This window comes from Coturnix japonica, chromosome 4 (assembly GCF_001577835.2).
Source record: "Coturnix japonica isolate 7356 chromosome 4, Coturnix japonica 2.1, whole genome shotgun sequence".
Classification (NCBI taxonomy): Eukaryota; Metazoa; Chordata; class Aves; order Galliformes; family Phasianidae; genus Coturnix; species Coturnix japonica.
Window position 1 is genome coordinate 42,570 of NC_029519.1, and position 26,233 is coordinate 68,802.

Genomic DNA, 26,233 nt, shown 5'->3' on the forward strand with positions numbered 1-26,233 from the left:
ATATATGAGTTTAGCAAAAAGGATCTGTAAGCGATAGCTCTAAAACTTCCCATTTCAGCTTTAGTGGGTACACAGTCTTGCTTTTCCTCAATAATTTTGCACTGGGGATGCAATAGAATACTTTTATCTTCTGCCTCCATGATTCTACTTCATGAGAAGTGCAGGAGTAACTTTTGCCTTTTGCCTCAAAAATGAAAGGCTGTTTTACTCAAGTTCCATAGACATAGCTTTTAAGAAGTGGCTCAGTATGGCCCTAATAAGCAATGGAAATCTTCCAAAGTGGGGTTTCAGTGATGAAGCTGATGGTGAAAAAGGGAAAGAAGTGGGTGGGCATTTGAGCATCCTAGATACCCCTGAGCATGCCCAAAGGGACATCAGCACCTATCTACCAGTCCTTGAAAAAGAATCCATGTTTGCTGTTCAAGTAGACAGAACTAGATGATGCAAGAAACGGCACAAAAGCAGTAAGGAACAATAAAATGCGTGCACTAGAAAGTTTGTTTTTTTCTTAATCTCACAGCCTTTGTGGTTAATTTGTATGTCCTCAAATACACTACTGAAAAGCAGCATTCCAAAAGACAGGGTTAACCGTTCATACAAATACCTCAAACTTTTTTAAACAGGAATGGTTAAATGCATTGGACATTTAGTTTGTATGTTATTACTGAAACTGCTTTAGCAGTTTATTCCTATTCTCACTTTTCACTGAGAAAGCAGGAAGAGAAGCAAGCACAGATCTTCTCATAGGATCACTGAGGCTGAAAGGTACCTCTGAAGACTGTAAAGACAATCCCTCTGGTTGGGCTATCTAAAACACACTGCCCCAACGCAACATCCAAGTGGGTTCTGAATACCTCCAAAGATGGAGACCCCAGAAGTTCTCTAGATAAATTATTCCAGAGTTAAATACCCTTGAAACTCAGAATGACCCAACTCAAACAATTTGCTAGTAACTACACCTAGCGTGCTAAAAACTTCTTTTAAAGGATACAAAATGTTATCTGCATACACTCTTTTCTGCTCTTAGAGGACTCTGTTTTCTATGATTCAAATTTGTCCCAGGCTTTAAGCCTATTATTAAATTTCTAGGGAAAAAAAAAACCCAAAAACCAGTATTCTAAACCAGGTCACTGCATAATTCTAATGCCACTACACGATTTCTACTGTTTTTAAAGGAAATCTTTAGATGAACAAATGGAGCGTCACCACATGCCTATGAGCAGCTTACATCATGCTCAACGCTGCATCAAAGTACATCTATTCACAGTGATTGCTGTCATCCAATGGCTTGGTCTTAAGGGAAGGGAAAAAATAATCACAAGCAATAACACTGAAGACATTGCTTAGAACAGAACAGGGTTAATTACATGCTCTTAGCTAAATGCCCCTTCTTAAATTTCAGAAACAAAGTTCTCTTCCTCTGTAGCTATTTCAACATCAAATTTGTTTCATATTTAAGTACAAAAAGCATCCAGCAGTCAAGGCAGAAGACTATTTTCAAAATGTCATAAAAAGAAAAGCCCACAAAAAGAAGAAATTGGTATGACTTCTACTTTAAGTGCCCAGGTTAACACCTTCACTGTGTACATCTCATTTGCTTGTCTTGCTGCTACAAGTAGAACTCTTGGGTTAGCAAGATAATTCCTTATTTGCCTGCTTTATAAATTGCTTTATGTTTCTCTGCAGTAAGAGTTCAAAAAGAATTTTTATGCTACATGGGCCAGGCAACACACTTTGTGCAAGTCTGCAATGCAGCAATTAGTGGGGGCTCATTCTGCTTCTCTAACAATCAAAGCACTGCACTGCAGCACAAATCAGCTCTTATGTTATTCCTTCAGGACATCTGTTGCATTCTGCATGTCACTTTCCCTCTTCCTCCTTTACTTAATACAGGATGCAGGGAGAACTGAATACTGTATGTAAAAAGTGAATGACACCCTCACTTCTTATTGCAAGATGCTTAGTGCTGGCTCAGGCTTTTTTTTTCTCCTTCCCCTAAAGCAAGGTTTATAAAACAGCTTGTGTAATCAGTTTCACCAGTGGCTAGTTCCATGGCAACAACAGCAAAAGACTCTTAGCAAAGCATCACCATAGTAATTCCACTCTTGTTAGCTGGACAGGAAGGTTTCATGTTCTCTAGGGCAATCTAATACTCTGCACTATGAAATAAAATGGCGTGATCTCCTAATCATAAAAATATTAACAACCTACATCAACCACTCAGTCACAAATTCCTTAATGTCACCACCTGCTTCTCCATACATGCACCAAATAATTATTACCTATGAGATAAGGACTAAGAAACTGGAAAAAAAAACAACAAAACAGGACATGTCCTTCCAACTGTCCACCTGTGGATCCCAAAAGGAGTGTTTTGACACATGTGAACAAGAATTTGCCTCTTCCAGGACCAGAAGAGCTGTGTGCTTTGGATGCATTTCTGATCTGGTTACAGGAAGAGAATTCTCCAAATCAAGGCCAACATCAAGCTGAAATTCATATACTTTACCTGAGCAGAAGAACCTTTTAGAAATCATCGAAAGGCTGACAGTTCTTTCTCCCCTATAGCAACATTCGTTACTCTCATGTGTACAGACCTACATCTGTTCTATGCAATATGCCACTTCCTTTCACCCCCCTCAACTCCCCAGAAGCAAGGAGCCCTTGGAATCTGCTGCAAGCAATGGAATCTTGAGTCCTAGAAAGTAAAACCTAGAGAATACTGCCAAAAAAAAAAAAAAAGGATAAGTAATGACTCACTCTCTGAAAAATAAAACAGTAAACTTCAAACAGCTTACAAATTAACCTTCTTTGTTATTTGTAAGTATAAGAACCTATTTCAGTACCTAACCATCAGTATGAATATTGTTATCACTTTTAAGCTAAAGCAACTCCACAGCTACACATTTTTTTAAGCCTGCACATTGTGGGTAGTTTATAACAAAGTACAAACCTGACCTTCCAATGTGTTTCATAGTTTCATAGTTTCATGCGGGTTGGAAGGGACCTTAGAGATCATCGAGTCCAGCCCCCGGGATTCGAGCCTCTGTGTAGCAGAGTGGCATTTCTACCACTTGCGCCACAGGGGGGATTCGAACCCCGGGCCCCAGTGTTGCATGGCGGCGTCTTTAACCACTGCACACACCGGGGCACCTAGTGCATAGCCAGGAAACACCCCTGACAAATTACATATGAGAAAGAGGTGTTTTAAAATAAATTATGTGTATTCCAAGCTTTTTATTCCTCAAAATCTCTTATTTCATATTACCACTGAATGCCCACCCAGTTCAAATAATTACATCATTTTTATTCTGATGTCACAAAATCTCACACTTCATCAGGGTCTGACTGAAAATTTCATTTAAAAGTCACTATTTAATCACAGCACTCAGCTACTGCTTGTGAGTACTGTACAACTGCCAACACTTCAACTGCTTTTAGCGTGGGGTTTTTTAGGTAACAAATAAACTGAGTAATGTGTGCTGTTTACTTCAGTCCAGCCTTTAGTACAGTCCCATTACATCTCCTTTAACACCTACATTGGTGGTATGATATAAAGATTATATTTGGAAGGATTCCTTTGTAGAGCATAAACTGAAATCATTAGATAACTTTTGATTTCTTTTAACTCTAAAATAATAGAATAACCAAGGTTGGAAAAGACCATTCCAGCACCTGACTACTCTCTTGGAGAAGGAGCATTCCCTAATGTCCAACCTGAATCTCCTCTGGTGCAACATGAGTCCATACCTACTCAGTCTAGTAACACGGGAGAAGAGGCTGACCCCTATTTCACCACAACCTCCCTTCAGGGAGCAGTAGAGACCTGTAAAGCCTTTTGAGCCTCTTCTCCAGAATAAACAATCCCAGCTCCCTCAGCCTCAAAAGGCCTGTGCTCCAGACCCCTCACAGCTCCATTGCCCTTCTCTGGACACACTCCAGGGCCTCAGTGTCTTCTTTGTAGTGAGGGGCCCAAAACTGAACACAGTACTCAAGGTGTGACCTCAACAGAACTGAGTACAGAGGGATGATCACTTTCCTGCTTTAGAAACTACTCCAAGAAACAGTGGGACTGAAGAACACCTGATACCTACAACATTTAAGTCAGAGAGGGCACATGCTACAGCTGGCTTCAAGTAGCACCTTAAAACAAAAACAATGAATACTATTACTTCATATGCACTTCATTACAGTCTTCGTAATAATGATTCTAACTGTTGTGCACAGCCAAATCAACTGAACTAATGACAAACTTTACGAAATCTACCTCTTGTCAAAGCCTGTTGGCTAGATGCAAATAGTGCTGATTGCTGCAGCTCTGTATTCTAAATCAGTGATTTCAACTACCTAAACTTCAAGTGTAAAGCTGTCTGACTTGACGTCTCTGACATCAAGCATCATGTAATCTGTGACTACACTGAGTGCTGGGGTTCTGCGGATTAGAAGCAGTTCTGCAAATTCCAGGAACTTGTCTTATTCCCAATATGGAACACGTTGCAAGCAATATGACTCACAGCTGGTTGACATCAAAGGGTTCTTATGCGGAATCTTCCCCCTCCCCCCATCTACTATAGACTTATTCTTCTTTTGGAGATGATAAACTATGAGGAGTGCTTTCCAACTCTCTTTACAGCCTGACAGGAAATACACAATGACCAAAGTATAGGTCAGCAAGAAACACTACTCACAAAGATTCAAAAGGGATAACTAACTTAACAAGCAGAGAAGTCAGTTTGGTTCTGTATCCTGTAGAAGTGTTGTAGCTAAGTAGTTCGTTAAACATCTGGACTGTCTGGAGCATTAGAAAAGGATAATGTCTTTTTTTTTTTAATATAGCAATCTATATGATTTTAATATACCCTCTCAGCAACAGCCTATCCCACTTCAAGCCTGAACTGACTAAAGAGCAGACTAGTCCATCAAGAGGATGGACAGAATCATACTCACAGAATGTCCCAGGTTGAAAAGGCCCACAGTGCTCATCCGGTTCCAACCCCCTGCTGTGTGCAGGGTCACCAACCAGCAGCCCAGGCTGCCCAGAGCCACATCCAGCCTGGCCTTGAATCCCTGCAGAAATGGGGCATCCACAGCCTCCTTGGGCAACCTGTTCCAGTGCATCACCACCTCAGAGTGAAAAACTGCCTCCTAATATCTAAACTAAACCTCCCATCTCAGTACAAAACCATAACCCCGTCCTATCACTATCAACCCTTGTACACAGCCATTTCCCCTCCTGCTTATACACTACATTCAAGTATTGAAAGGCCACAGTGAGGTCTGTCCGGAGCCTTCTCTTTTCCAGTTTAAACAAGCCCAGTTCCCTCAACCTTTCTTCATAGGAGATGTGCTCCAGCCCTCTGATCATCTTAGTGACCCTCCACTATGGACGCTTTGCTTTTCAGAACTGGAAAATACTCTGAAGACAACTCTGAATATGTGAAAGTATGAATACATGCAATAGCTCTTCCCACTGCAAAGCCCCAGTCTGCATGACTGTCATTGTTAATCACACTCTCCTTAGGAAGCTACCAGATTGGGCTCATCTTCCAAAAGGAAAGAATGACTGATTAAGAAGTTATGCTATCAAGTGTTCAATAGAATAACTACTATGCACTTATATTTTGAAGAGCCTCTTTGTTTAAAACACACATAAGGCCATCCGCTATGGTGTATGTGGTGAAACTGATTTGACCACTAATAGTATCCAAGATTCTATGACTTCTAAGAGTGAAAAAATGATCCTATTAAAACATCTTCAATGAAACTGTTTAACTAAGCATGCATCACTTAATCACAGAGATGATCCAACTAAAGCCTTACAAAATACTACCATTATTTCCATGACAACCTCTGTTTCTTTTGTGAGGAGATCTGCAAGTTAAATTACTAGCTGAGGCTCTGATAAGGTCACTGGGCAATGCAAACATGCTGTGGCTGAGGATCTGATTCTCATTAATAGAAACTAAGTTTTCAAGTCTGCTGAGGCTGTGTTAACTTCCAAAGCACCAAGAAGCAATATCTCACAATGTTTCTTGTAGAAAGATGAGAAGGAGAAATGAAAATTATAAACATGAGCCAGCCTCATCAAAAGATAAGATGGAGAGCACATTTTTGATCACCACTGATTCCACTGTATTGAACTTTCAGCTAGTGCAAAAGTCTCAAGAACTGCAAAACAGAACTACATTTCCAGAAGAGAATGTTTAGCAGGAATTATAACTAGCACCTCTCAGATCTGATGACAGAAAAAGATGGAGGAGCTGAAAACAGGTGTGTGCTGGGTATGTTCTTTCAGGTAGAAAGAATGACTGATACAGTTTCATGAAGTAACATCCTATGATACTGTTGAGTCGGCAAGCAGTAATTTTAGTCACATTGTGTCCTTACACCGACAAATCAAGCCCACTGTCAGGCTTACACCGCACAAACAAGAGTTTTTTGGGTTTGAGTTCCTTCAGTGGAGGAGGACAGGGAGAGTTTCTATCACTGAGGATTAACCATAGCATGAATAGCTACAACTGCAGTGATAAAAGCCTTACAAGTGTAGGACAGCATACTAAAGCATTCACTTCAAGCACACAGAAGAAAGTTTGCGTTAGCTGATGCCAAATGTGTCATGGCACATTGGGGTACAATCAGCCAACTCCTTCTTTGGGTTATGAAAGTAATTTGCTGCCAACCACTTTCAGTGGGTACTTTCATCTTCAGGCTTTCCCACTAGCACACCTCAAAGTTCTTCAGTAGACCACAGGGCATTTTAGAATGACTCTCCCTTCCTATACAAGTCCAGCTAGTCTAAGAAGACATACTGGGGGAGGCTGCATGACTTCTCCACAGTCAGTAAGAATGTATGGAGGCTTCTAGTCTGGCAAGACCACAGTTCTTCCTATTAAAGTTATCCATCCCACTGTATTCACTGGGCAGACTCTGCACCAGCTTTTAGCACTTGGTTTCCAAAACTCCATACTTGCAGGTTAGTAACTCTAAGGATCAGCAGACCGTATCTTAGCAACAACACCGGGCAGCAGCAAAAGTTATCATCACAGCACAAAGAGTAGACTACTATGCTATTACATCAGCATTATAAAGGACACATATTACTTGAAAAATGAATGTGTGAAGAGAAGTCAGTAGATATTAGAAACACTCAGATAGTTTTGCCAAACTACTACAGAAGTAATAGTCTGAAAACTAGTCCTGACTTTTACACATCACAGTACAAGGCATAGATAAATAAATACATTTCATAGCTTAAGGACAGAGTTCTGCCCACACCCATTACTCACTTTGTAGTAGAAGACTTCCACTCATCTCTCACTGGCTGATCAAGCAGAGACATCATGGAATAATTATCCAACATGAGACCATCAGGGTCATCTGTCTGACCTGGGAGTCTGCCGAGAGGAAAGTCCTTCCATTGCACTTCATCTGAGTAAAAACACAGCACATTGAACACAGCACATAACGTTGAAGTCAAAGCTAACCAGATAGACTTTCAAAAAGCAAGACTCACTACAAATCCAAAAACACTGCTTCATGCAACTCAGCAAAAATGAAGAATCTCAGGTACTCAAAAGTAACAAATCTGAACTATAGTTTTAATTAATTTCCTTTATAACCTTAATATCTCTTTCAAAGAAAGTCACCATAGCATATAAGAAGGTAGGAACACATCTGGAGTCAGGTAATATCACACAATTTATTCAGCACTCCTTATCCAAACAACTGTGAGGCAATGGCCATTAAAAGAAACCTCAGGTTATTCTAGAGCAAACCACAATACTTACATCCCTCCTTTAAGGATGCTTTTGTTTGAAACTGACATACTGATTTCCACATACCAATTTAAAATTCACAAAAGCTTATACAAATATTTACTGTGCATACACCTGTAAATGGAAATAGATATTTGTACACAGACGAAGAGACAAAACAGCACCTTTAGCATAGAGCAGTTAATTCCTCCAGTGTGACCAAGCATCTCACTGCTGAGACTAGCAGCCACACAGTATCATCACTGACTGAAGAGGAATGGAAGCCACAAAAGCAGAATGTAGGGAAATATGATTAACATTAAAGCAATTTTGGGCAGGCAGATGGACTGGGATGAGGTGGCAAAGAAACACAACATGATAATGTCCTTAAAATTGTGCTATTTATCAACACTGCTGTTTTCTCTCTCTAACTCCAGTTTTTAGCTTTGGCTTCTAGAGGGAGCCAGAAGCTGTACATTACAACTGATATCAGAGACCCCATTCCCTTATGCATTATTTACATAGCAGTACCAAAATTTAAAAGGTAGCACCCAAAAGAGAAATCCCTTCCTAAATTACATATCTCTGTTTTGACTGTAAGATTTCTTAAACCCCCCTTGCTCCCCTTGTCTCAGAACGCTTATCTCTAGAACACTAACTAGCAGTGCAGTAATGATCAAAAGACAGAAGACTTCAAAAAATACAACACTCCAAAGACAGCCAGCAATAATCACACAGATTTGAGATCCCTGATAATATAAACTTGGCCAAGTCAGCCTCTGACCGTTTCACTTAATCTGTTTATAAACCCAGACACTGGGTTTATTGTAAATAATTTGTATACTAAGAGCTGTCATGGTTTTAGTTCTCAAGTAGTTTGGATGGTAACTACACATCCTCGTTGTCATTCAAACACAAATTCAGTTTACCCACAGCCAACTACATAAACACAATCTTCAGGACAATCAAGTGGCTTGGGACAAAACGTGCATTCTTTCAGCATTTTTCCTTGCTCTGAACCAGCCACTGAAACAGAAGACAGTTTTGCTCAAAACTCCACCTTTAACAAGCTGCTCACATCAGCATTACTAAGCTGAACAGCTTAGGTAGATCTGATATTGCGGGCAGCACCCTACCTACAGAGGGAGGTTGGAATGAGACAGGTCTCTTCCAACCCAAGCCATTCTATGATTGTATACTACCCCACATCCACTTTGTTTTTTTCTTTTTTAACTCAGGAAATCTTTCCTCTGAGTGTAGTACACTCACTGTCTTCCAAAGACTACGCTGTCCTTCTTCCTTTAAACACCACTTTGCCTCCAACTCCTATACACCAACCTCCTTTCTCAGTCTCCAGAAAAGAAGTCCCTCTATAAACCACTCATCCAAAAATTTTCTTAGCTACAGAATGCTCCATCTCAAAGAAAATACGAGCTACCAGGCTGAAGCTAAAAGAACACCAAATAAACCATTTATTCACTCTACAGACTTGTTGCACTGCTCCCATTTCTTGCTGGCCATTATGTCATAAATACAATTTACTTGAAGCATGGATCTTACAAAGCATGACGGGTGTTTTCCAGTGCTGCAAAATATTGCTTTCAAATACCCTTCATCTGACAAACAAAACTCCAAGAGATATCTCCATTTTCTTTGCCATTCCCAACTGACATTGGTGCTGTCCCATCAGTTGGATACAAACACCAAGTTTGAAAAAGCCCAATTAAAAAAAGTTGGAAAAAAAAAACAACAACAACAGTATTTTAAGAGCTTTTAGGGAGAGATGATACTTGCACATAAAGGAGATGACTGGATAAAGCAGTTACAAGGGATTTGGAATATTAAGTCTTATGAAATCACTTTTTACCTGCAATAATCTGCCAGGCAGACCCTTGCAGCTCTGTCTTTTTCTCAGCAATAGCCATTGTGTTATTAGGATTAGCAAGTCCTTCCAAAGGATTTGTTTCAGCTACCTCTTCTTCCTCCTCTTCTACCTCCTCTACACCATCATCTCTCTCTTGTAGATCTTGTTTCTCTATAGTCTGCCCTTCACTTTTGACCTGATTTTCTAGCCTAGTCCTCCACTGTAGGTTCTCTATAGTGTAAACTGGCTCTTTGCTGTAGTCCAAAGAGAGACCTGGAGGGGACAAAGGGCCACCTTCTTCTGTGTAAATGGATGCAAGATAGAGAAGGTTCTTTCGCGAAGAACGTGGCAAACGAGGTCGCATGCTTGTGAAGATCCTAGAAAAGAAAGGAGCAATGTAAAAATCTTAATAGCAAAAAGAGATTCCAGATAGAAATCTATCAAGCAGAGCTGCCTTTTAAGTTTAAGCTTCCTCTACAACAGTTCATTCTTATCTCAATTAAGAGGCAAATATGATTATTCCTACACAGTGGATGCTGGAATACACCCTCTTTGTGATTAAAATTAAGGACTTAGGATACTTCTAACTGAATTTCTGAATTTGTCCTCCATCTCTTTGTAGAATCTCCAGGGGAGATAAGCAACAACAAGTGGGGTTTCACATACATCTGCCATGATTTCTACTAGATGCAAAGGAAGGGAAAGGAACACAGTCATAAATCATCATAACACAGGAGATCTGGCCAAAGCTGTTACAAAGTGCTGTTTGCTGTCCCTTTTCTAGATCACAGAATCAAACTTACAGCTGGAGGAGGTGTGGGGTTGCCCAGCAGGGAGCTTCCAAGCACTTATCAATCAGTCTTACCCACTGCAAAGGAACTTTTTGAAGGAACAGTTCCTTCATGTATGCTTGTTTGTTACAGCGACGTCTTTTCTTCCCTTCAAAGAGAAACACAATCCTGTCAAACTTCATAAAAACACACACATCATCCCTGTGCCCTTTTACTGGAGCTCTTATCCTCGAACAAGCTGGCACTCTAATTAAAGTCCAAGACCAGATATGCTGACCAAGGACATCAAGACCATTATAAGGGACTTGCCAACACACTAACAGCTAGATTAGCTTCACAATATCTGGCAACAATGGAGGGGAAGAGTTTCCCACGCTTGTTCTGTGCATAATATCCCACATAGGTAAGATACAGAGCTGTGTCAGTATGGTACTATTTATTTGTTATGTCTTACTGTTAATTCCTGCAAGTACTGGACTGATCTTTCATAGGAGAAATTGGATTTTCACATTATAAGGAAGCCACAGTAATGTTACAAAAAACATTTTAAACTACTGCTAAGAAATACATGGCAGACATATGTTGCGAGTTAAAAAGGTATAAGAAATGCAATGATGAAAGCTCTCAGTTAATATGAAAAATGTAATAATTATGTTATTACACTTACAATCTCAAGGACTCATAAAGCTCTCCTTATTCCTGCAATGGCACAGAAGAGATGCCTACTTCGTTTTGAAACCCCAGACATACTCACCAATGTTAACCCTAGCAATGCTAGTCAGCATCTCAGAAATCCAGTTGATCAGGAATTGAGACTGGAGATCTGAAGAGTCAGAACACTCCTTCAACTTCGTGAACATTTTGTCTATTAGGGTCTGTGTAAAACTTCGGGAAAGGATGCTTGTCAGCAAGGGCTGCCAGATGCAGTAAAATGTCTGAGGAATTTTGAACTGCCATACCTCTTTATTTGCTGCAATAATAAGAGAAAATAAAAGAGAAAAAAGATAAGCCAAAAATTACTGTTTGGGTTTTTTTTTGTGAGCTGTTGTGTGACTTTGTCTCAAAGTAAAGTAGTTTGCGCTGAGATCACTACCTTCTTTCCTTTTTCTTGGATCATCATTGAATGCACAGCTATTATTTTCTCTTGTTAGTAAATTAAGGTAAGCAAACCAACAATAAACTGGATAGTCCAACAAAAACAAAAGATACAATGGTAAATCACGGGAACATCTACCTCTGCTTTGCTGATTTCCTGCCAGTTTAAGTCTACTTCATACATAATGAAGAGCTATTCTGTCTCAGAATAACTTACCAAGGGAAAGCACAAAGAGCAAAACAACACAGAATCAAGAATCTGCTACAAGTTTGCTACTGTAACGTAGCCAATGAAATCTGAAATCATTCTTGGGAAGTATTTTGGCAGGCATTGAGGTATGTTTTCAGGAAGATAAACAATTGGTTATTTTATATTGCTCCTTAATTCTTTTGCAGAAAACCCACACAACTCCACCCAAGTGGATAGAAGCGTGGAACTGAGATGCACTTAATAATGTGAGACTCAAAAATATATATACATATATTTGTTTCATATCTTCAGTGTAAAAAGCAACTACAGAGAGCTGATTAAATAAGTAACTATTGCAGACACAGGAAGACAAGCAAGCAAGCTTTGAAAAACACGGCAGCCAAGCAGCATTCAGTGCTGAAGAGTTACGCTTCCATAACAATGAGATTTATGCAGATGAAATAGCTAAGCATGTCCATAGAGGGGTCTCCAAAAAAGCTCAAAGATGTTTAAGGACCTAAAAAAAATAAAAAAAATTACGCAGAGAACTATGGATTTCAATATAGTGATGAAAAAGAACAGAACTGGCTGTAACACTGGCCATACACTTTTTACACAAGTTAAGCGGTTCCCAAAACACTCACCTTCATACTTTATATTTAACATATTCAGACAATCCATTGTTGGAGTGAGAAAGCCATCGCCGAGAAGAACTTCCGCCACTGTCTCCCTAGAACAATCACAGAGTCCAGTTGATGCCATTTAGTCCTTCACATATCAAAACACCACTTGCACCAGTTCTCCAACACATTCATAACCCAACTATAACTATGTGGAAGTGAAGTAGCTTGTTCTAAGGCATTTTCTGCTGGTTTCCTATTGGGTAGATTCAGAAAGATGTCCTGGTTTCAGCTGGGATCACAGAATTACCCGGGTTGGAAGGGACCTCAAGGATCATGTAGTTCCAACCCCCCTGCCTACGCAGGGCCACCAAACATAACGCATTACTAGATTCAGGTTGCCCAGGGCCCCGTCCAACCTTGTCTTGAACACCTCCAAGGACGGGGCATCCACAACCTCACTGGGCAGCCTGTTCCAGGACCTAACCACCCTTCTAGTAAAGAACTTACCCTAACATCACCTAAACTTCCCTCCTTCAACTTAAAACCATTTCCCCTAGTCCTGCTATTATCAGCCCTTTCGAAGAGTTTACTCCCTCCTGGGAGTAAGTTCCCTTCAGGTACTGAAAGGCTGCAATGAGGTCACCCCGCAACCTTCTCTTCCAGGCTGAACAAACCCAACTCCCTCAGCCTGTCTCTCATAGGGGAGGTGCTCCAGCCCCCTGATCATCTTTGTGCCCTCCTCTGGACCCTTTCCAAAATCTCCATATCTTTTTTGTACTGAGGGCTCCACACCGGACACAGTACTCCAGATTGGGCTCACAAGAGCAGAGTAGAGAGGGACGATCACTCCCTACCCTGCTGACCACCCCTCTCCTGATGGACCAGATCCCATTTGCTTTCCGGGCTGCCAGAGCGCATGCTGGCTCATGTTAAGTTTCTCATCTATCAGGACCCTAGGTCTTTTTCAGCGAGTGCTCTCAAGGACAACTCCTCCAGCCTGTACAGGTGCCTGGGGTTCTTCCGGCCCAAGTGCAAAACCTTGCACTTTGCCGTGTTGAACCTCATTAGGTTCACCCGAGCCCAGCTTTCCAGCCTGTCAAGGTCCCTCTGAATGCATCTGTTCCCTCCCTCCGTATCAACTGCACCACTCAGCTGGTGGTCATCAGCAAACTTGCTGAGGGTGCACTCCATTCCCTCATCGATGTCATTAATAAAGATGTTAAAGAGCACCGGTCCAAGACAGACCCTTGAGGGACGCCGCTCTTACCGGCCTCACACTGGACATAGAGCCATTGACCACCACCCTCTGTCTCCGGCCTTTCAACCAATTGCTTATCCATCTAGTTGTCCACCCATCAAATCCACCTCCCTCCAATTTGGAGATGAGGATGTGATGGGGGACCATGTCAAAGGCCTTGTCAGGTCCAGGTAAATGACATCGGTCGCCTTCCCTTCATCCACCAACGCCGTCACTCCATCATAGAAGGCCACAAGATTAGTTAAGCATGACCTTCCCCTGGTGAAGCCGGCTGGCTGTCTCGGATCACATGCTTGTTTCTTTATGTGATCAAGTGTTGTCCAGGAGGATCTGTTCCATAATCTTCCAGCACGGAGGTGAGACTCACCGGCCTGTAGTTACCCGGGTCGTCCCTGCTCCCCTTCTTGTAAATGGGAGTGACGTGACCTTCCTCCCATCATCGCGACCTCACTGACAGCCACGACTTCTCAAATATGATGGAGAGCGGCTCAGCAACCACCTCAGCCAGCTCCTTCAGGACCCTGGGATGCACGCCATCTGGCCCATAGACTTATACTCATTCAGTCTAAGGAGGCACTCTCGGACTTGCTCTACCTTACAGTGGGGAGGATTTACCTCCTTGGTCCCACATGGAGATGGGGGTGCAAGACTTAGGGACGTGAAAAAGACTAGAATCCTGCCACCCAGTGAAGACCGAGGTGAAGAACACATTCAGCACCTCAGCTTTCTCTTCATCTGTTGAAGCCATTTCTCCTTTTGAATTTACCAGAGTAGGTACGCCCATTTTGGCCTGTCTCTTCTGGCCAATGTACCTGTAGAAGGTCTTCTTATGTGTTTTCACATCCTCGCCAAGTTCAGTTCTTGCCTGCCCCTTGGCTTTCCTGATCCCACATCTGCAAGTTCGGACGGATCCCTGTATTCTTCCGGGTGACACAGCCGTTGTTTCCAGAGGCTTGTACACCCCTTTCTTCACCCTCAGTTCTCTTAGCAGGTCCTTGCTGGAGCCATGCCGGTTTTCTACCTCTCCTGCCCACTTTTTATTTCAGGGGAAATGGAGACCTCTTGTGCTGCAGGAGGGCATCCTTGAACAGTAGCAGCTCTCCTCAACGTCCTTATCTTTGAGGGCAGCGCCGCCAGGGATCTTGGCCAGCATTCCATTGAGTAGCTTGAAGTCTGGCTCTTCTAAAGTTTGAGCATCCTGGTCCTGCTCTTTGCCAGGCCCACATGCTTGAGATCAAACTCAACCAGGGATGACGCTGAGCCCAGGCAGCCTCCACCTTGACGCCTTGATGATCTCCTCAGCGTTGGTGAGCAGCAGGTTCCAGCAACGCTTGACCTCTGGTCAGTCCTGGTCCAATACCTGAACCAGAAAGCTATCATCAATGGATTCCAAGAGCCTTCTGGAGCTCTTGCAGCTCGCGTGTGGTTTTTCCCAACAGATGTCAGGATGGTTGAAGTCCCCCACCAGGACAAGAGCCCGTGAGCCAGACGCCTCACGCATCTGGAGCAAGAAAGCCTCATCAGCAGCCTCCCCTTGATCAGGTGGCCTGTAGGTATACCCCTAATACCAGCTGACCTTTATTAGTCCCATCTCTAATCCTAACCCACAGGCTCTCAACCTGTTCTTGACTGTTTCTCATGGGGAGCTCCTCACAGTTTATCCAATCTCTGACATAAAGGGCGACTCCCCCACCCTTCCTACCTCGCCTATCTCTCCTAAAGAGCCTATAGCCATCGATGGTAGTATCCCAATTGTGGGAGTCATCCCACCATGTTTCTGTGATAGCAACAATGTCATAATTTTCAGAGTGCATCACAGTTTCCAGTTTCCTCCTGCTTGTTACTCAGGCTCCGTGCATTAGTATAAAGGCACTTCAGCCGGGCTGTCCGTCTCACCACCTTCATAGCGATCCAGGATCCGCTAGAACAGCGGCATCCCCAGCATCCCCCTGCCCTACTCCCTCCTTTTGCACTCTGCAATCTTTGCCCACAGAGTTTGGTACAATCCCTCGAATGCACCGTTCAACCCCAGTAGCCCTTATTTTGTCCCCTTCCCCCTTCGTTCTCAGTTTAAAGACCTATCAATGAGTCCCGCTAATTCTTCTGCTAATACCTCTTCACCCTCAGGGACAGGCTGCTTGCATCAGCAGCCATCAATTCCAGGTGCAGTGTAGATTGCCCATGTCAAAATAGCCGAAATTCTTGTGGCTGCACCAGCTCTTAAGCCATCTGTTTAAGAGATGGGTTTTTTGGATCCTCCCTGTATCTTTTCCTGACACCACGGGCATAGAAGAAAAGATCACCTGCACCCCAGCTCCTTCAAGTATTCGCCCCATTCCCCTGAAGTCTTTCTTGATGGACCTCAGGCTTTGCTTGCCAACTTCCTCACTGCCACCCTGATATTTTGGCTTTAGAGGAAAAACAATGTTGATAACACACCAATGTTTCTAGCTGTTGTTGAGCAGTGCTGTATGGAGCCAATGACATTTCAGTTTCTCAGCTTCTTGCACTGTCACGCTACGAGAGCCACAAGAAGTTGGGAGCGTACAGAACCAGGACAGATGACCTAAAACGGTCAAAGGGATATTCCATTCCATATCACATCATGCAAAAAAAAACCAGAAAACACCTGAAAACAGGGTGGGGAGTCATCAGTCAAGCAGCCTCCTGCTACTTGCAAACTAGATGAGCAACAGTTGGTGTGTGGTGAGCAATTCCTTGTGCAACAATTATTTTATGCACATATTACTGCCATAACTACTATCCTTCCACCCTCCCACCCCCCCCAATTCTTTTTTACTATGTTAGTAAACAGTTTTAACCTCTACCCTCGAGTTCTACTTTGTCTTTTTCTTTTTTTCTGATTCTCTCCCTCATCTCTCCAGTGTATTTATGTTGCCATATAAATATCAGCAGAACCTCATGTGACAGAGTCTTAATTTCAATACAGCTGATATGCTGTTATCAATAAACAGAAGTGGTACATGAAGGAACCTCTCCCCATAACTGCTTTTAACCATTCTGAGCTCTCAAAGAAAATGTATATGTAGTTCAAAAAACCTTGAATATAGGCACAGCTTTCCACTGACTATAAACAGATCAGCTGGCATTCCTTAAAAGTTGCGTCTGGATAATGGAATAAAAATAGCTTAAGTAGGTGCTCAACTCGAGCTTACATGAAGCATGTAAATGCTTTGTTCAGATGCAGTACAGCATATGAACTGTTAGCACTCTGAAATGAGCAGCACAGTGCAAGACTTTCAGCAGAAGAAGGCTTCAATAGGAAATTTGTAATTTACAGCTACCCCAAAATATTTCTGTAAGTAGGTCCTTCTGAAATACAGGAAAAATCAAATCCTTTGATCTGAATTACCAACTTGGAAGGATACAGGCATACACACTGCAAAACCAACACTGAAGTACCTTAACTACTCAGCCACAGTAACAGTTCTCCCAAATAAAGTACCTACATGCCGATGCTTTTTGATGATATAAACAGAAGCTGTTCATCAACACATTACAACACACGGATATCTTCAAAGCTAGAGGTGGAGTTGAGGCAGGGATGTTACTTTTCAACTGTTCTGTATATCTGCCAGACTTTTGTACAAGCAGTAATGCAAAAGTTTGCCAAATTCTAGTTACACCACCCTGAACAGAACAACATTCCACTGAAGTAGATTCAAGCAGCTTAAAGACGCATCTAAATTCAAACCTGTTAAATCATTACAAAGGTGCAAAGCTAACTGCAGGAAAGCAAACTTGCTTGCAGACTGGCCAGATAACACCACAAGGGGGCTAACACAGTTTCCTCTCACCACCCTGATCTCAAAAGTATTTGCTGGAGAGCATCCTTCAGTAGTGGGGAACCAGCCTTATCAGCAGAAAAGCTAGTTATCACAAGCTGTGACAACCTGCAGCACAACATCTGATGCTTCTTAAATTAATCAGCAGCTTGTATCACATACATGTTTACATTAAAAGCATTAAGAGTTACAGCTCAGATTTTTAACTTCATTGTCTCTTCCCTCTGAAGCTACACTGATTGTGTTTCCCAGAGTGGGATAGAAACTTCATGCAACTTTATACAACAATAATAAAGTGCCAAAATTCTGGGTCCCAGAGGCTCCATAGTAGAAAAAGACTATGAAGTATAGAAGAGGCAATTTACTGCTGTGCAATTGGGAAAAATTCTGAAGGTTTTTACTGTGAAATCAAAGTCTATGCAAGGTTCTTAGGAGAGTTTTTGAAGATAATGAAAAATGCTGACAAACCTCAGTATCAGAACAGCGAAGACACAGAACACACTGTATGCCTTTAAGACTACATGGCACAGGAAACATTATGAGAAATTAACAAATCAGTGCTCAAAGGCTTTGAGACAATCAGCCAATTCCTTTTTTAAAGAACTGCTTAACAACACATAGTGAAGTAATACAAAATGTCTACAAGTGCAGCTCTGCAGTCCTTCATCTCAGTTCATTGAGAGAGATGTACCTGTTCTCCTGCATTAGATCTTTGATCTGAGCCAGAATCCAGTCCACTTCTGAAGAAGAATTAGACCACAGTTCTCGAGCCTTTGAAACAGACTGGACTGTCTGCATAACCTGAGTGAAAGAAAAAATCCAGTCATTAATGGGAGCCTTTTTCTTCAAGAATGGCAGGAGAGACTCAATTCACACTTGTCATTTTGCTGTTAACTAGGCTACACAACAAATATACTTCATTAAATGTCTTTGCAGTAAGATGTGCGAAAGAAAACATGAGCCTAAAACAATAAAAAGCTACACAGGTTAAAAAGTACTCCCTCATTTCTCCCTATATTTTTCAGAGGGCAAGGAAAAGGATAATGCATCCAGCAGCAGTTTGACTACAAAGAATTGCTTTAAAGCATACTCTAACTGCAAGTAAACATAATACTCTCTATTCTCATCTCATAGTTTAAGATGGAATATTTGAAAAGCTTTGAAGATCAAACAACTGAGACAGAAGGGATGAATAATCAACAACCACTAGGATCCTATTAGAATCCTATACTCAAGTATTCAAAAAGCAGGTGAGAAAGAGCACCTCTAAGATACGTCCCATCCAAGCAAAGGAAAAGGAAGATCAGGTTATACTTACCCGAAACTGCTCATTTTTGTAGGATATCAACACATCTCTGACTTTTTCTAGAAATAAACATATATATACACACTTATATATATGTGTATACAACATATATATACAACAGGGAATGGGTCAACAATACAGGGTGTTTTTAAGCATGCGTAAGCTGCTTAGCTCTGCTAACACATGCTCAAGGAAGGCATCAATGGAATGAAATCATAAATCCTGAGACAGAAAAGACTGAAGACTCCTAGAACTTCCAGACTTTTCTAGCACTGTAAGTTTTATCAGGTAGTGTTGATCTAGGTGTTCAGTATTTAATCATTAGCAGTGGCCAAGGAGAAGTTAGATAAACGCAAACAGCTCCAAAAATTCCTTAAATAAAATCAGTCTAGGAAAAAAAACATGTATCAGAACATGAACTGCCTATGGAAACATTACCCGCTTCAAATCTATTATGACAGAATCATGGCTACTCACAAACCGACCATACCCTCATTTCTTAAAATTCTGCACAACCAAAATGAAATGCCCCTCCTCCATCCCTGGGACCACTCTGACTCTGCCTGAATTAGCACTGTCTTTCAAAACGCATCAACAATCAGGTGTCACTGACACCTGCTATCAGGATGCCAACCATGTGATATCAACTAGATTAAACTTCAGATGCATTTTAACTGTTAGATGGATAGATCATTGCCACTCCATTATTTTAAACATATAAACCAACGAGTCTTTTATAACATTCAGTGTTTCTCTTACTCAACAGTTTGGGATAGAGTGTTTGTTTTCTTGCCTAGAGTAGACAGGGAGAAGAAAGAACAACACAAGGTTGCATCTTATCCAAACAAAATTGTGGCTGTTAAAACACTAACTTTCACAGTATTCTGTCTTAAGCCACCATATTTTAACTGCCGGTACCGATTACAACATTGCTTATTCAATGCCACAGAAATCAAGTCACCCCAGAATCTGGTAAGGCCTAAACAGTAATCCCAAAATATGAGCTGAAGGTATAGCTTTAGCCACTGTATGGACCAGAAGATGACACTTGAAAATGCCCTGCTAGCACAGGACAGATCTATATTTTTTTCCATCCGACATTGTTTTAGGGACACCTACCATGGAATTCCTTGTGTTTCTGACAGACCTCATGCTGCGGGGTTTGAACCTCCCATGCATCGCAGTCCAACTCTGTGTTTGTCTCCATCTCTTCCTGTTCCTCTCCCTCATCCTCCTCTTCGCTTTCCTCACACAAATTATTGCCCAACTGACGGCTCCAATATGTCTTTCGTAGCCAGTCCAGCACAACATCACAACCTACAGGAGAACACAAAACATGCTCTTCTCAGTGAGATTTACCTTTTTCTTTAAAAAAAATACAGGCTGCAAATTGCTAACTTGCATTGAGTAGAAATGCTGCTAACAAGTATGTGATTGCAGACTCACAACAGCTCCATTAATAAAAATATGAACAAATTAAAAAACAAAAACAAAACAAAAGCTTCAAAAAAACCCATCTCATAAATAAATGGCTTAGGAGTTGGTGCAAACACAGGAATTTTGGTTTTTTTGACCATGGGGCAATTTACTCGGCACCTGGCATGATGGCTGCAGATGGAAGTAGCCTGTCTCCAAGGGGTAAGAGGATCCTAGCCGAGGAACTGGCGGGACTTATTGAAAGGTCTTTAAACTAGGTATGAAGGGGGAAGGGGACAAAATGAGGGCCACTAGGGCTGAGGGTTCAAGGCTCAAAACAGAGCCTGATGGCTGAAAAGGGTGGAGTCCAAAGAGATAGAGAGGGGCAGGGAGATGCTATTTCCCTAAAGTGTCTGTACACTAATGCACACAGCATGGGAAATAAACAGGAAGAGCTAGAGATCTGTGTGCAGTCACAAGGCCACGATCTCACTGTGACCACTGAGACGTGGTGGGGCAGCTCGCATAACTGGAATGTTGTCATGGAGGGCTATGTGCTTTTTAGGCAAGACTGGTTAGCAAGGAGGGGAGGTGGAGTTGCTCTTTATGTGAGAGAACAGATAGAATGTATTGAACTCCACCTGGGGGAGAGTGATGTAGCAGTGGAGCTTGTGGGTGAATCAAGGGGCAGGCTGGTAAGGGTGACACTGTTGTGAGTGTGTACTACAGGCCTCCTGATCAGGAGGAGGAAGTTGATAAGGCCTTCCATAAGCAATTGGAAGTAGTGTCACAATCCCAGGTGCTGGTGCTTATTGGTAACTTCAACTATACAGATATTTACAGGACGAGCAGTGTGGCCAGGTATGCGCAGTCCACACAGTTCTTGCAATGTGTTGAAGACAGCTTTCAGATGCCGGTAGCGGAGGAACCGATGAAGGAAGGAGTATTACTGGACCTTATTCTCACTAACAAGGAAGGACATGTTAAGGAAGTAAAGGTTGGGGGCACCTTGGGTTGTAGTGACCACGAGATGGTGGAGTTCAAGATCCAGAGTGGAAGAAGCAAGGTAAAAAGTAGGATTGCTACCCTGGACTTCAGGAGAGCCAACACTGGTCTCTTCCGGGACCTGCTTGGAGCTATCCCGTGGGCTGGGGTGTTAGACGGTAAGGGGGGCCCTGAGAGCTGGTCAGCATTTAAACAGCTCTTCTTCCAAGTTCAGGATCAGTGTGTCCCTGCAAGCAAGAAACCGGGAAAGGGTGGCAGGAGAGCTGCATGGATAAGCAAGGAGCTCATGCACAAACTCAAAGGGAAGAAGGTCCATGAATGTGGAAAAAGGGTCTGACCACTTGGGAATAATATAGGAATGTTGTCATGGCCTGCAGGGATGTGATGAGGAAAGCTAAAGCCACCTGGAATTGAATCTGCCTAAAGTGATAACGGATAATAAAAAAAGGTTTGTATGTAAACAATAAAAGGAAGACAAAGGAGAATGTGGGTCCCCTACTAAATGAGGAGGATGTTCTGGTAATAGGGGATGCTGAGAAGGCAAAGATACTGAATGCCTTCTTTGTATCTGTCTTCAGTGAAAAAAGCTCTCCTGCAGGGATCCCAGACCCTGGAGGTTAGTGAGAGGTTCCAGGAAATGGAGGACTTCCCTTTAGTCGAGGAAGAGGTGGTCCGTGAGTGCCTACGCAACACCAATGTTCATAAATCCATGGGACCCAATGGGGTGCATCCACGGGTGCTGAGGGAGCTGGCAGAGGTGATTGCTGAACTGCTCTCTATCATCTTTGAGAGGTCTTGGAGAATGGGGGAGGTGCCTGAAGACTGGAGGACAGCCAATGTCACTCTGATCTTCAAAATGGCAAGAAGGAAGATCCAGGTAATTACAGGCCAGTCAGCCTCACCTCTGTCCCTGGAAAGGTGATGGAACAGCTTGTGCTGGACACCATCTCCAGACAGTTGGAGAAAAAGGAGGTTACCAGGAGTAGTCAGCATGGGTTCACCAAGGGGAGGTCATGCTCAACCAATGTGGTAGCCTTCTATGATGCTGTCACTGGCTGGGTGGATGGGGGGAGAGTGGTGGATGTCAGGTTTACCTTGAAATCAAGTCTACCTGAAATCAAGTCTACCTTGATTTCAGCAAGGCATTTGATACTGTCTCCCACAATATCCTTATAACAAAGATAAGGAAATGTGGGAAAGATGAGTGAACAGTGAGGTGGGTTGAGGACTGTCTGACTGACAGAGCACAGAGGGTGGTCGTTGTCAAAGCAGAGTCCATTTGGAGACCTGTAAGTAGCGGTGTTCCCCAGGTGTTGGTGCTGAGCCTGGTCTTGTTCAACATCTTCATCAATGACCTTGACGAGGGGATAGTGGCCACCCTCAGAAAGTTTGCCAATGATACGAAGTTGGGAGGATTGGCTGACATGCCTGAAGGCTGTGCTGCCATTCAGCGAGACCTGGACAGGCTGGAGAGCTGGGCAGTAAGAACCTGGATGAGGTTTAACAAAAACAAGTGTAGAGTCTTGCACCTAGAGAGGAATAATAGCATGTACCAGTACAGGTTGGGGGATGACTGCTGGAGAGGAGCTCTGCAGAGAGGGACCTGGGTGTCCTGGAGGACGACAGATTGACCATGAGCCAGCAGTGTGCCCTCGTGGCCAAAAAGAACAATGACACTCTGGGGTGCACTAAAAAGTACGGTTGAGGGAGGTGATTCTCACCCTCTACTCTGCCCTGGTGAGGACTCATCTGGAATATTGTGTCCAGTTCTGGGCTCCCCAGTACAAAAAAGACAGGCATTTCTTGGAAAGAGTTCAACAGAGGGCCACAAAGATGGTGAAGGGCCTGGAGCATCTCCCCTAAGAGGAAAGACTAAGTGAACTGGGTTTGTTTAGCCTTGAGAAAAGAAGACCAAGAGGGGGGTCTGATCCAGGTCTAAAAATATCTAAGATGTGGGGGGCAAAGTGGCCAGGCCAGACTCTTTTCAGCAGTGCGAGAAAGGACAAGGGGAAATGGACAGAAACTGGAGCACAGGAAGTTCTGCATGAATGTGTACAAGAACTTCTTTACAGTGAGGGTGATGGAGCACTGGAACAAGCTGCCCAGGGGTGTTGTGGAGTCTCCTTCCCTGGAGATATTCAAGACCCACCCGGATGCCGAGCTGTGCGACGTGGTGTAGGGAACCTGCTTTGGCAGGGAGGTTGGACTCGATCTCTGGAGGTCCCTTCCAACCCCTACGATTCTGTGATTCAAGCCCTGTAAATCCTGTTAACACCTACCCACCTACAACACTGTACTTCAATCAAGCTAGGCCAAATTTAAGTGGAAACCAAGTCCACACAGCAACATTCTGGTGAGAAGATGAGTCAGTTCTTCAGTATCTCAATGATCAACATAGTGCCTATAGCAACATTACCATTTTTTGTATAGATATTACGGTAAACATGCATTAGATAGAAAAAAGGTAAAAACCTCTTATTCCAGTCACTATTTCACCTGCCAATTCAATTTAAAGACCATGCTGAACATGACTAACCTGGCTTCTCAGTGTTTAACCACAAATTCCCAGGAATCCCTTCAAGCACTATGAGCTGGTAATTTATTCAAGATTGCAGTATCTTCTGCATTTCCCTCCCATTTAGAAGTCTCACAGACATCTAAACCCTTAGGAAAAGCATACACCTCCTTCCCTGACATTGACTTTATGTGCTGTTAGAAACAGTAGCACCTAACAATCACTTCCAGTATTTTTTTCAAGTGTCTCTGACTACCTGCCCTATGATGCACCTCTTCCCGAAGCCAATGGAGTAGGGGAACATCTCCAGTGGCACAGCCTGCTACCTGTTTCCATCAAACAGTATGTCATTCCTTTCCATATGAGTCAGAGGACTTCCGGCCCTTTCTGAAAGCCTATCAGTGACTAACTGGGTCTCTGCCTCAGCTCTGCCAGCAGCAGAAGGCAATGGAGAGTGGAGAGCAACATCCTCTTCCTAGCCTTAGTTCTCCTCCTCTTCTGCATGTTCTCCACCGTGCATATTTTGGCTACCCTCACAAAGTATATTCTCCCAGGTGTTTCACATCCCAATTCTCCTTTCCAGGTTGAGCCTACTAGTCAGAGCCCCAGTAGAGGTGGCTGCCCCCTCAGGGCTCCCCACCTGCCTGCTGGTGAGGGCACCACGTGACATTCCCAAGGGAATACCACTGGCCAGGCCTACCCATAACACGCATAAGCAGCACTTACCCTTGCGGCATAGAGCCAAGCGAGGCAGCTTCCCATGAGTCAGCTCATGACGGAGATCCACGACCCAGATAGGGATATCTACCTGCAAAAGCAACCACAGACATCACCACACAACTCCAAGGAATCACACCAAATCCACACGCAGTCCCACTCAGGCATGCACAGATATCATTTTCCTGGGTGGGAACAGCTCTTCCGAGCCACTTCAGCACCGCGCTTCCAAGCTTCCCCCTTCAACAGTGGGAAGAGACCCATCCTCTGATTCTCCTCCCTCCTTCAACCTAGAAACTATTTTTGATTTTACAGCTTAAGTTCTCCCACTTTTCCTGTAAAAACAGCTGTCTCTTCAGACAAAGGTAACACATAGAGCTGTATGATGGATGTACTGCAATACTATAATGGGATAATAATACCAGGGTGGAAAAGTCTTTGGCTACAGCAAATGAGAATGAACCCACAGACAGTAGCCACAGAAATGAAGGAAAAGAGCTACCTAACTTCAAAAGGACTCAGACAGGCAGAGAACTACAGCAAGAAATACCCTCAACTCCAAGGCTAATCCTTAAAGGAGATCTGGGAAGGGGTGGATCCTGGCTCCACCCCTTCCAGTCACTCAGCTGTACTGCATGCACCTTAGCTTCCCTGGGTTGTTCCCACCCTCCCATCAGGTACTCCATTGCTGTTTCAGGCTGTGACTGAACATTTCCTCTACATGTACCAAGAAGTCAATTAATACTTAAACTGATGAAACATGCTGGATGATAATTTACATATAAAATACAACCATATTGTTTAAATTTTTCCTATGGATAACTGACTATTAAAGATATCTATCAGTAAGCCTGATTGCTGGTAAAAGGTGAGTAGAAACATCTTCCTTAAGAGAACCCACAATTATTCATTCCTACATAGAGGTACTTAACAAGGTTATATGTAGAACTAAGTCTCAAAAACCATTTGTTCTTCACATTGAAAACATGCTGTTTAAACACAAAAACAATGCTTAGTGCAGTACGCATTAAAGGACTCAAACTACTACTACAATTATATATTGAGGTTTTCCTCCCTCATACAAATCTGGACAAACTCACCTGAAACAACTGAGAATAGCAAGATGAAAATACAACACCTGGAAATATGACTGAGCACTTTCCATACAATCTTGGTTCTCAACAAATGAATTTATAAACCATAGACTTAGCTCTTTTTCTGTACTGCAAGAATAAAGTAAATGGCATACCTGTAGAGTAGCATTGTTTACCTCTAAATCAAGACTTTCAATGTAACTTCAAAGTTCACCAACCCTCTTCAAGACTTCTGTAGCAGAAATGCTGAGTCACAGCTGAAAGCAGTGATGGATCACCTGGTGGGAAAGCAGGGCCAGCCAAGGGTACGCAATGTACCTGAACAACAAGGAGTGGAGCAAGGACCCACTCCTTCCCAGCCCTTATTTACCGGCTGGCAGTGGAGTTGCGAGCATCTTTGTGGGAATCCTTGCGTGCCTGAGACCTTTTAACTTAGTAGTTTTTCTGTTTTATTTTTTTCTTCTCCTCCCCTATGTTGCTATGTCTACAGCTGCTGGAGTCTTGCTGTAGTCTAGGACTACGCTACCCCATTATTATTGCTGCACTTTCTCACTGGATTCCTACTTTGTCATTGCACTGAACTGGTATCTGTATCTCTAAGAAAGAGTGATCTGCTATTGTTAATACAAAGCACATATGTGTTATCTCTATGCATAAGTTACTGAGTAACTTCCATTAGATATTTACCTCTTTGGCTAGTTTTCTCAGAGGAATGCTGACCATTTTCTGTTTTCTTTCTGTGATTAAGTTGACAAATCTGCACATAGGTTACAGAAAAGGCAATAAGTTTATGAAGAGC

At 42.7% G+C, this 26,233-nt stretch overlaps 1 protein-coding gene across 2 annotated transcripts in view; it reads right to left on the bottom strand.

The window, feature by feature from the left end:
• LAS1L (LAS1 like ribosome biogenesis factor) overlaps positions 1–26,233 on the bottom strand; it is a 29,650-nt gene that overhangs the window by 2,266 nt on the left and 1,151 nt on the right. For both annotated transcript variants that reach the window (XM_015860089.2, XM_015860087.2), the window contains 10 exons: positions 26,122–26,191; positions 24,350–24,431; positions 19,807–20,004; positions 18,700–18,746; positions 18,073–18,182; positions 12,339–12,424; positions 11,164–11,379; positions 10,422–10,557; positions 9,622–9,995; positions 7,287–7,428 (listed from right to left, as the gene is read on the bottom strand). In XM_015860089.2, coding sequence (XP_015715575.1) covers positions 7,287–7,428; positions 9,622–9,995; positions 10,422–10,557; positions 11,164–11,379; positions 12,339–12,424; positions 18,073–18,182; positions 18,700–18,746; positions 19,807–20,004; positions 24,350–24,431; positions 26,122–26,191 — 1,461 coding nt within the window. The remainder of the gene's footprint in view (positions 1–7,286; positions 7,429–9,621; positions 9,996–10,421; positions 10,558–11,163; positions 11,380–12,338; positions 12,425–18,072; positions 18,183–18,699; positions 18,747–19,806; positions 20,005–24,349; positions 24,432–26,121; positions 26,192–26,233) is intronic.